Source organism: Barbus barbus, assembly GCF_936440315.1.
Source record: "Barbus barbus genome assembly, chromosome: 32".
NCBI lineage: Eukaryota > Metazoa > Chordata > Actinopteri > Cypriniformes > Cyprinidae > Barbus > Barbus barbus.
In genome coordinates, this window is record NC_136760.1 from 17215114 (window position 1) to 17227702 (window position 12589).

A 12589-nucleotide genomic window follows, 5' to 3' on the forward strand; every position below is an offset into this window, starting at 1 on the left:
AGATCACAGAGTTTTAACAACTGATAATAATAAGAAATGTTTCTTGAGCACCAAATCAGGATATTAGACACTGAAGACTGAAGTAACGGCTGCTGATAATTCAGTTTAGCAATTACAGGAATAAACTACATTTTAAAATATTACAAAAAAAAAAACTTATTTTAAATTGTGTAAATGTATTATTGATTAAATTAAATTGAAGCAGCCTTGCTAAGCAAAAGAGACTTCTTTCAAAAATCTTACAGACTCCAAACTTATGAACAAAAGTGTGTATATATATATATATATATACACACACACAAATACAAATACATATACAGTATTTATTATATTTAGGTTGTCCTTAAGTGACGTGAAACTTACTTCCTGGAATAGCAGGCGGAAGTGTGGGCTGAAGGTCTCTATTACAGAAATCAGTGGAACAGCACTCAATGGTCCGTCTGGTCTGAGCATTAGGAGAGTCCTGGACAACAATAACCACATTCAGTCAATGATAATGCCTCAGCACTTAAACATTTATTCTTCACTCCCCTGACAATGTATTACCTTGCACTGGAAGTGGGAGCCCTCATACTTCATGCAGCCGGAGGTGAGGATAGCCTCGCCGTGCTCGTCCTCCTCTATGATAGCAAAACACTGGCCGTTTGTCCTGCATAAACACAAAAAGACCATTTAATCACAGTGTGTGCATTTAGGTGAGGAAAGTGGAAAGCGCCTGTCGTGAACAGCAGGAAAAGCACATGGTGTACTCACTCGCAGGTGTTGTTCGTGGCATCTTCGGGACAGTGGCCTGAGCAGTAGCAGCTAAGGAAGCGGGCAGCATCCTCTGGGGCCACGGTGGACCCGTCCCCTGACTGGGGTCTCTTTGGATCTGATCCGGGCTTGACCCCAGTGCCGTGAAGCATATAGTCTGGGTTCTGCCCACCTAGAAGAATTGAAATATGGGAAAACATATTTTAGACTGCCTAAAAATATAGCTGTCTCTGACAGAATCATCATTATTGCGCAAACACCGAGTCATATCAACCGTTTTATTGAAGCAGTGAAACTGAAAATCAAAACCAAACCAAAAATGAATATGCATAAATTGCAGTCTTAGTACTTGGAATATAATGTATGAACCTTATGGACTATTTTTATTATCATTTTATAATGTTTTTACATCCTTTTTGAAGCTTGAAATCTCTAGTCTTGATTCACAGAAATAAGCTAAATTCATACAGGTTTGAGACAACACGAGAGAGAGAGAGAGAGAGAGAGAATTTGAATTTTAACATTCCTTTATTACAAATATTATTTCACAACACCATTAAATAACAATATTAATTTATGAAGAAAACAAACCCAACTCACAAACAGAACACAAAGCCTCATTGTAACACCAAACTTCCTCAAAAGAAACGAGAGAGAGAGAGAGAGAGAGAGAGAGAGAGAGAGAGAGAGAGATATATTTATTCAATATTTATTAGGTGAAAAACAAGATTGTATCTCACTAGCAGCAAGATACATTGATGCCTGTCACAAAAAGAGGGAGGAGTCAACAAATCAGTGATGCGCCCACACATACACACACACTTTTAAATTATTCACAGAATTCTAGAATTGATTTGTTCTATTTTGTTTAATTTTATATATATATACACACATGCATGTATTTTTTTTTTATATACATACTTGTTCTATATTTAATGTAAACACTATGCTTTGGCAATACATTGTAACAATTGTCATGCCAATAAAGCACATATTGAATTGAATTGAATTGAGAGAGAGAGAGAGAGAGAGAGAGATCATATATTGTTGTCTAATGTATTTTTATCATGCCAATAAAGCTATTTGAATTGAAAAAAATTGAGAGAGAGAGTGAAAGAAAAAGAGAGAGAGAAAGAAAGAAAGAAAAACAAACATTATATAGGCTATACAAATGTTTTTTTTTACTTTAATCTATAGACATTTTGATTTTAAAATATATCAAACCTATAAAATTCACGGCCACTTGGAAACAAAACCCCTCTTATTAAATTATACTGCAAGGAATCTAAGGATCTTAGATAAATAGATGGGAGTGAGGAAAACAGATCACCATAGGCTGCGAGTAAAAGAGGGCGATAAGGATTGAAAACTGGGACAAAGAAAGAGAGACATGCAGATTTCTCTGTGGTGTAACTTGATCCGTCTGAGTGCGTGAGCATTTCTCGCAGACAGACAGGGTGCATATTGCCCCAGGCACAAAGACTCATGTGTTTAGTATTGCTGTGGGTGCTTCCTCTTAAAGCCCTACTGCTCGTCCTGCAGGTTCGGGCAGGCCTAAACCCAGTCAAAATAAGCCCACACTAAAATAGGCATGCTGCTGTTTAGTAAAACACCACATTCCACACCTAGGATCTAGGGCCAAGGACCTAGGGCTGTGCTTCAGACCCATCCCACGTCTTACGACTGCTTCAGTCCTCTCTCTGAATATTAACATAAATATCAGATGGAGAAGAGAGAGTACCTCTGAATCACAGTGCCTCATTTCCCACAGCAGATGGGCAAATCCAAACAAATATAAATGTCAAACTCTATCCAGAAGGCAGATCTTACCTGCTATCAGCACAGTTACACGAAAGCAACACCTCTAGCCATATCAGCTGGGGTGGAGGCCGCTAAACTGATATACAGTCTGATAAAACAGAAGCGTGGAGCCAGGATGCTTTAAACCCTGAGAGCTGATATCAGCCTGGGGAATGAAGAGGACGTGGCACAATAATATCGGAGGAAGAGAATACACAAACCGCTTGTTAAACATCTACAGGAGAAGAAACATCTACAGTGAGAATCTCATAAAAATATATTGTTTCTAATTAGATATAGCTCCATTTTTACATTCATATTCAGTGTAATAAATGAAGAAGCAGGTCATTTAAATAAGCCGAAACATCTAAAATGGCATTTAAGTGTGAGTATGGTGCTTCTATGGCACAATGGACAGAAGTAAAGTGTCCTACAGAGCAGTGGATGTAATAATATTAGGGGTCGACCGATTATTGGCCTGGCCGATTATTGGCACCGATATTAAGCATTTTTATGATAATCGGTATTGGTCATTTTCAAAACCGATGTGCCGATAAAATTATTTAATTTTGAAACGCGCTGTTTGGCTCTGATGCAGCCTGTCGGAACTCAGAGCAGTCTCCGCCCACCGCGCATCTGATTTGTTGAGAGTCAGGAGTCCGACCAATCAACGTGGAAGACTAAAGGCACTCTCACACCGAAAGCGCTTGCTAACAGGTGCTGCTTCATCACGCATCAGTTATCTCTCAAAGGCAGCAGCAGACCTTGCTCAAGTTGCAATAAATTACAATCCACTACACTGAAGTTGTAAAAACCTCAATATTATCTATTTATGGTTTCCGAGATGGGGGAAACGCAGGGGGAATCGCGGAATCCAGTCATATAAATAGCATTTACTGTATAACGCGGAGTCACGGAATTAGTCAAAGTTTGGATGAATTAATCAAAAGTAGGTCAGTACACTTAAATCGACTCACAATATGGACTATCTGTAAACATTAAGCTGCAAAAAGACTATTCATTTGCACTGCACTGTAAATGAAAACTAATGGAAATTACTGTCACATAGGCCAAGAATAAGATACTGTCACATAGGCCAAGATTAAGATAGTGTCACATAGGCCAAGATTAAGATACTGTCACATAGGCCAAGATTAAGATACTGTCACATAGGCCAAGATTAAGATACTATCACATAGGCCAAGATTAAGATACTATCACATAGGCCAAGATTATGATGATGGAAATTGGGACATTTCAATAGGCTATTGAACCAAGTGAGCCTATAACAGGCTATTAGTGTTATAGTTTCATTAAAATAGTTGCGGTCTCCTTCGCAACTTCTACAATGGAGCTATGAAGACAATTAAATTATTTACACGTATTATATACATTGCGCTTTTTAAATTAATCAATTGATGTGCATTAGATGATGAATTGAATAGTCCCCTCTTGTAGGTTATGATTTAGTCAACCGAAAATAATTAATGAAGAATTATGAGAGGTTATGCTATTACACATACATTTCTAACATGTAAATTATTGAAGCCAAATAAATACGTTTCCCCAAGCTGTTTAGCTTTAGTATTTAGTATTCATAGGCTTAATCATGAAGCATACAGTGGCCCCACTTTTAACTCTCTCTTTATAGATTACCCTTATTGTAGATGGATGCATGGGGGAAGACAAGAGTAAGAAGTGCAACCAACACTAGGGAAGGCCATTTTTGTCAGAACCTTGTTATTCTTAATTTTGACATAAAAAAAAAAAAGACAAAACATGGAATAAAATTAGTTTTATTTAAACCATCAGAAATTAAAGGCACTACGACAAAGACAAATACTCAATGCATTAAAATATACGATAATATATTAAATATATTTAATATGTTTCATCATCACTATAAAAAAAATAATGTCTATATATATTAAATATCCTTATTTGTCAAAAAAAAAAAAAACTTTATTTTCTTTTAGCACCATGTAATTTCCTGCATTTTGATTGTGGGCTGAAATATGACCTGAGCACGTTTTATGAGATTCACCCAGGGACTTGAAATGATCTGAGTGGAAAAACATGATGCACGGCCAGGAATAAAGTGTGCTTGACAAAGCAGCGGCTACAATCGGTTTTATTGAGAGGGATCCTGGAACAGATGTGTCAAACATGACAAGATGTTACTCAACACCATGTCAATTTGTGGAACATCGTTTACAAAAGAACGTGTCATAAAACATTCTGTTGAATGGCCTGAAGGTGAAATGGTGAGAAGTGGGATTAGGAGGGAAAGTGAAAGACCAGATTAGGAACACAAGAGACAGGATTATAGTGTATAAATGTGAGGTTGAAGACCGGGTCGAGTGGCACGAGCTCTGGAGACTGATCAAACACTCTCAAGCCCTCCTCTCTTTTCATGTAATGCTTTGTCTTTCTGTGTATGAGTCAGTCCATTCATATGCTACGCTCCTGCGATAGCCAGCGATATAAATCTTCTGTTTATGTGTCACGGTTCGGTTTTTGCACTTGAGAAATGTTCATTTGAAGCCACAAAGGCGTCCCATGGCCCCCACCATTAGGGCAAAATGCAAAATACACGGCGAAAGCATTTGATGTAACATCTTTGATCACTTCACAGTTTAGTCCAGGCGCCGTTGCTGTCACACGGGGCCCAGTGTGATAATGGAGGTGGAAACCGGTAACATAAACATGGTGGAATAGAGACAAGAAAAAGAAAGAAAGAAAAACAGTATCGCTCTGAAAGCCCTGCTCTCAGCGAGAGGCCAGTAAATTGAAAGAATGCGAACGGTGCAGTCAGAAACACGGCTTGCTTTTAAGAGAGACTGTAAAAGGCAGGCTAATCTGTTATGATGTGTTGAGCCCTACACATCCTAACAGCTACAATGCGCAGATAAGCGCCAGCTAAATTCCCGCAACCACAACAGCGGCACACAAACAACCACAGGGCTCAGGAATGTTATCAGAGCTGAAACACATAAAACAGGTTTCAAGCCAGAAGGGTTACTAAATCAGAGCAGATCTCTGAAGTACCTCTGAGGCACCAAGTGATTCATTGACATTACAAAGCCACTGAATACATTTGCTCTCCTTCCCTCTCTCTGCGTTTTTCCTTGGCTCGGAGAGACGGATCTACAGAGCATCGCCGTGCTCCTACATGTGTGCTTGATTCTGGCTCGCCGTCACCGTGGAGTCTGAGGTCTGGCAGTACTCTGGCAGTAATGAGTCCTGCTGACCGCATTCTCCCAGCCTGTAGGCAGCTCGGCACAGACTCCAGCGCCAGCCCCTTAAAGAGACACTTCGGCTACATTTTCCATACAGTCGACCTGAACATATACACAACGCTCTACAGTTACACGTCCAATCAAAGAAACAGGTGAAGCCAATCATCAATCTCACTGTGTAGATGGGTAAAGCTTGTAGTTCTTCACAAGCTATGTTTCCATCCAAAGTTGCGAATTTAACTTGGAATATCACGTAAAACATTTGCGAATAAAGCACCATTTCCATTCAATGAGTCAAAGAGAACAAAATGATCACTTCCTGATAAACAGGCACCAAATATCACTAAGAAAAGCAGGAGAAGCCACTGAATAATTTTCATATATAATAAATTACCTGTACCTCAGAGCAGAGGTGGATGCCTGCTGTCTGGAAACGCGTTCAACAGTTCTGGGAGGCAATTATACAGAAATACTTTGATGACAGACAGGCTGTGCAACGAGATCGGCCTGCTAGCTAGTCAAGTTATGCACAAAGTCACATGACTTTATTTGATGAACATGGAGGAATTTATTCGGTAAATGTGTTTCCATTTCCCTTTTTTGCATTGCAAAAACTTTTGTGAATGTATTTTTTTCTCGAAATTTGGCATTTCCCTGATGCGATACTTCAAAACACGCATAAAAACGCGTCACTCACTCTAGATTACTCGCGGATGTTTTTCATGTCACTCGTGCGAATAAAACCATAGCGCGATCAACCACGGTGGAGATAACTACAATCGCTGCTTTGTACCTTTTGTGGAAGTCCCAAATATGCCAGAAAGCCAAAAGCCAATGTGTCTGGGTTCACAGCACCATCCAGAGGTGGATGAAAATTGAAGTAAAATGTGTTACATTTGTGTTACATTTTACTACTATATACACTGACATTTTTTTTTTTATTATTGATATCAGCATCTCTGTAGCCATGCTAATAAAACACAACTACCACTACAACGGATTTTAATTGTTTTCTATGCTCCAGACCTATCTTATATTTCGGGGTGCCTGCAGATGGCTACAATAATGCTCTCAACCAGATTCAACCAGAGAAGTCAATAAACTCTTCACTGATTGGCTTGCGCGAGAACGCATCACACAAATTTTCCACTTGAGTTGAAATTTTTGAACGTGTGTGATTTGTATGTTTTGAACTTTGTATGTGATCTACTCACGCGAATAATTACATTCACGTTTGGTGTGAAGTGTGAACATACCATAAGTCACACTTTGAAGTGTCTGAATGTCATTGAATTAAACATCAAAATAATCAAACCAAGTAGCATCTGCAAAGAAAATTACGCTTTAATAGAAAAAATGTAAAATTCTGTCTTCATTTACTCACTCTCCTGTCATTCCAAACCTGAATGACTTTCTTCTGTGGAATAGCTTCTTTCGTGGTCTCAAAGTCATTTTTATTTTATTACATAACACATCTATATTTTGAAATCTAACCAACTTTTTTGAACGTTTTGACTGAGAAGTGTGCTTGTGCTATATTTCTATAAATCCATGTTTTGATATATTGCTACATCTTGCAGTAACATTTTTTTAAATGTGGTATAAGTGTCCATACACTTTTTAAGGTCACTATTTCATGCCATAGTGTTGCTTGAACACTGCCAGTGTAAGACGAGGCAGTAGCTGAAGCTTTAGCTGTGATCTCCAGGGTAAACATCTGTGGTTTGACCCTATTAAAGCAGAGGGTAGAGTAGGCAGCTTAGACGTTATTGAAGCTGTAATGGGAGGCTGGTCAAGAGGTAAGCTAAGAATATGAGTGCTTCACAGTCTTCACACCTTCATGAACAGGCTATGTAAGCTGGTTCTGGTTTCTGTAACAAAAGTGACAGCAAGAACGCAAAGAAGCTGTTTTGCATGTAAATTTCGAAATAACAAACTGAAAAGTAGTACGCTTTGTGGATCTCCATGTGTTCTCTGTGTTGTAGCTATTATTTCTCAGTGCTGCAGCAAGACTTAACAGGAAATGATGCAATGAGCCAGCCAAGTCTCTACGAGGGCGTTTGGATCGCAAGCCTATAATCAAGACGCTGGTCCTCATGACAGTCTCTCGGTGTCTGCAGCAGAAACGTAGGAGAGGGTAAATAAAAACACAAAAATCCTCCAAGATGTCCTTGTGCCAAAATACATCACTGGGTATCCATTAGATACATCAAAATAACATGTGAATCATGTATCCTTGAGGGACGACACGTAGGAGGTTTGCCCTTCTGTGAGAGGCTGAAATATTAGAGATGTTTAATTATTTAATTCGTACACCAGTTATTCATTCAAATCTGTACACGTTTACAACAAAAAAAGAAACTAAACAATGTGGAAAGGTCAGGATGTAGGTTGTGGGCTGGCAGGAACGACATAAGCTTTAAGTGGCAGTTAATCTGAACCTGCCATTATTATTTATTTACTTTCATCTCTTTAATAACCATCATTATAATTATCACACGGGCTTCCATTTCAGGGCAAAATCCCCCAACACGTAATAATCCAGCACTATTTGAAGACCGGCTTGTTAAAAATGGAATGAGGGGGAAGGAAAAAAGGGAACATATGGAAAACAACAGCCTGCCTGAAACAGACCAATAAAGTTGGCTGCCTTTATGAAAGTAAAGCTCTAATGGGCTCGGAGACACCTCTAGAGCCAAGTACCTAACAGCAAGCTGTAAAAGTGAGAGTTCAGAACGCCTTTAACAGGCTCCTGCGCCACACCGCTGAACACATGCTCACTAGAGTGAATGCATGACAGAGTACAGAAGCTCAACGGAGTCCTCTATTCAAATGCTTTGGAACCTGTGGTCTACAAAAAAGTAAAGAAACAGTCACGCACACCAACACAGGCCTTCATTGTCAGACAGTAATGATTATTTCCGGAGAGCAGCATGCATTTGGCATATTTAGTCCGGTACCTGTCAGCCAGCACAATACAGGAAATGGTTAAAGTGTCAGGGAAACTCACAGCACCAACAATAGACTCAACGAGTTTCCTGTAGTAGGGCCCAGGCCGACGGCCCAGCGTGGGAAATGAGGGCAGAGGGACAGATTCACTGAAGCAACAAGCCATTTATTTAAAACATTGTTTCAAGACCAATAATAACCCATTCATAGGGAAGTAATGATATAAAAACCTGGTGAATATCAATAAACAGATCATTTTACCATGTTACGTAAGGCCCTATGAAATCTGTTTTATTTTTTTCCCAAATTCCATTTTATGTTTTTCCAAATTATTTTTTTTTCTGGACTCTGGTTTAATTAAAAAAATCTTAATAATAAAGCATGTCTAATTAATTGAAATCATGAAACTTACACAATATAACAAATTTATAAAAAGTTTAACAGAAATTGCATTTTTAAGGCCCTATGAAATCTGTATTACTTTGTTTCAATTTTCTGGATCATCTATTTTAAAGCTTTCATTAAATTTTAATAAACAAAAGCATGACAAATCAATTTCATACAATTTATTTGTATTTTTTTTTCAGAAATACTGTATTGTATATTTAAATTTTCTGGTAAATAATTTTTCTATTGAACACTCCTTAAAAAATTATGTTTTAACAATTTTATTATTAGTACTATTATTAGTAGTACTATCATTACATGAAGTAATATATTTCTGTCACAGTTTCTTCAAGTTAAACCAAAATTTTATGCATGCTTCAGTATGTGTGTAGTAAACTAAACCGTGCATCTGTGCCATTTATTCACACTTTTATGATATGAATCCTGCACACCATTTTATTTCATATTCACAGACACTGGTCCATATCTCATTTCCATCTAAGTGTACTGACCTTATTTTGATTTATACATTTGACATTCCGTGTTATACTGTAAATTCCACTTTTATGACTGCATTCTGCGATTCTTTCTGAGTTTTCCGTATTGCAGAAATTATAAGGCTCTAATTATGGCCAACAATCGATAAATGGGATAAACTAATTAATAATAATTAATTATTTTATTTAATTAAATAAAATTACATTACATCTAAAATTGCTTTAGTTATTTTTTAGAAATTACTAAATGTTTAATATACAGCCTGAAAGAGATTTGAACATTTATCACATAAATGTATTAGATGCTAATAAATAATATATAAAATAATAATAAAATAAACAGAAATAGTTTTAAATGCTACAATTAAATTTAAATATCACAACCTTTTAGCATACAGTATGAAAAGTATACTCATTTAGAAATTTACTGAAGCTTTAATATGTTCATGCTAAAACATCATGAATAGGAAAACTGAACCAAACTAAAGATGTAAAACAAATTAAACAGTGATCTCAAACCTAGAAAGTAAAAATGCCTCATTTTTATTGTTATATTTCAGCCTGCTTGGGTTTCCACACAGTGGAGTAACTAGATCCTCTTACGTTTTTCCTCTCTTATGAGACTCAACCTACAAGTGCTCAACCTCACCTTCTCCTCTGAAGGCAGAAAATTCCATAAAGTTCATTTATTAGCTCCAGGACTGAAAGCCTGTGTCAAATGTGTTGAATGACATGACATTTCTCAGAGGAACGTGCCGCCATATGCAGTCAGGAGACATTATTCTGTGTCAGACGTCGACCTGCCCTCAGATCAGCTTCCATAAATAAGAAAAAAAAACACGCTCAACAGCATTCATCTGCAGTTCAGCTCTCACCCTGTCTTGTTCTCACTGGCACTCCAGTCTCCCTCATCATTTAACAGGAACCTTTGCAATGACCGAGGGTAGTTACCCTTTGTTTTAAAGGCTCTGGTTGACTTTACGAGTGAGAAGAAATTGCTGCCAGTACCCATTTCTTCTTTTGTTCCTTTACAGGGAGGGAAACAGCAGAGGGAAGAATATATTTAAAGAGGCTAAACTAGGCTAACAAGCAGACAGTGAGCTCTCCAAATAATTGTAAAGTTAAAATTGTGTCAGTGCAGTGAACAAAAACTGTTGTACCAAACAACACAGGAAAGTAAAGTTTCTAAAATGCATTTGCACCCGAGAGATATTAATTTGCCTTGGTCATTTCCTTTTGTATACAATATTATGATCTTAACTCTAAAAGGAGGTAATGGGGTTGTGAGCTTTGACATACTAATTTAAACTTCTTAATCTATTTCGATCAGTTTTTTTTCTTCTACCAGACTCCATAGAGTCTCTAGTTCTTGATGGGAGGAAAACTCTCTCTCCCTAGGCTTTTCTGTTGCCAAGAATAGACAGCGCTTATGACTCCAAGATATCATTGCCTAAAATAGAGATAGGCACTTAGAAAAATAAACTTCAAAGAACTAAACAGAAACAGATAGTAAGGCCTCATGACATCAGAGCTCTCAATGTAAACAATGAATCTACTGTTTTTAAGCAACAAGGGTGGACCACGGCAAAACTGCTGAGTGATGTTTTGTAGCCTGGAAAACTTGTTGACTGTATAACAAAATATTACGTAACAAAGTATACTTTGACTCACAGCTAGGCTTGCATGAAATCTGTGCCCAAAAATCTCCACAGAAACAGCACGGTTCTCAACTGAACTGCACCCATAAGTGACGAAGTTCTATGCATCCCCGACACATTTGTTTATTCAATATTTTAGCTATTTTAATATTTTTGGTTATGCTTTCAGCTATCGATAAGCATCAGATGCTGTTATACAGTGTGTAATTGTCAACAAAATGGCATTCCGTGAAACTCTGATTAACCTGGAAGTGATAAACCAACATTCAGGATTTTTTTATTTTTTGAAAGAAATTAACACTATATTTCAGAAAGGATGCATTAAATTGATCAAAAGTTACAGTAAAGACGTTTGAAATGTTAGAACTTTTCTATTTCAAATAAAATACATTTTCATTAAGTTCTTTTGAACTTTATATTCATCAATGAATCATTATAAATATAAAGCAGCACAACTGTTTTCAACATTAATAATAAGAAATGCTCCATTAGCACCAAATAATAAGTAATGGCTCCAGAAAATTCAGTTTTGCCATCACAAGAATAAATTATTCTTAAAAATTTAAATATAAAACAGTTATTTGACTATTACTTTTACAGTATTTCGATCAAATAAATGCAGCCATGGTGAGCATAAGAGACTTTTTTCAAAACCTCTTAAAATATCTTACTGACCCCAGATTTTTGGACGGTATTGTCCCTTTAATTTAATAATTTATCAACAAATTTATCATATTTAAATGCATTTTACATGTTTATTCCCCCTACCATCAACTAATGTGAGAAACAGAAAACATCAAGCTTTCTGTGCTTTGTCAATGTTCCCTAACCCTGCCTTCATTAAAATACTAGTGTAAAACCCTAGAGGAAAAACAGCATTTACCCGAAATACACCTACAGTCTTGCTCATTGACACACTCTTCCCCCATCCCTCTCTTTAACATATGAAGACACAATTTCAAATCAATCACCCAAACCATTGTTTCTGTTCATAACCAAATGTGACCCAAACGGCCTCTTCACACCTCAGTCCTAAGACATGTATTACCCAAAGACAATCACTGCTGAGTGAATGTAGGAATACCTAAAGATGCCGTGAATGGCACACAACAGTCTCTAATGGAGTCTGTTACATTCTGATGTAGTGAGTCATTTGAGAGAAAAAATAAAGTGTGCAGTTACGAGACCCAAATGAGAGAAGATCAGAAGGCCATCAAATCAATAAAATTAAATAATATAATTCAGATGAAGATCCTGGCAGATAGTAGGGGTGTAAGAAAATATTGATACACGTGAGTATCGCAAT

The 12589-nt window shown here is 37.2% G+C and overlaps 1 protein-coding gene across 1 annotated transcript in view; it reads right to left on the reverse strand.

The window, feature by feature from the left end:
* LOC306851937 (bone morphogenetic protein receptor type-1A-like) overlaps nt 1-12589 on the reverse strand; it is a 44702-nt gene that overhangs the window by 4974 nt on the left and 27139 nt on the right. Inside the window, exons 4-6 of the mRNA XM_079388460.1 lie at nt 754-925; nt 547-649; nt 364-463 (exon numbers count right to left, since the gene is read on the reverse strand). Of these exons, the coding sequence (XP_079244586.1) occupies nt 364-463; nt 547-649; nt 754-925 (375 nt within the window). The remainder of the gene's footprint in view (nt 1-363; nt 464-546; nt 650-753; nt 926-12589) is intronic.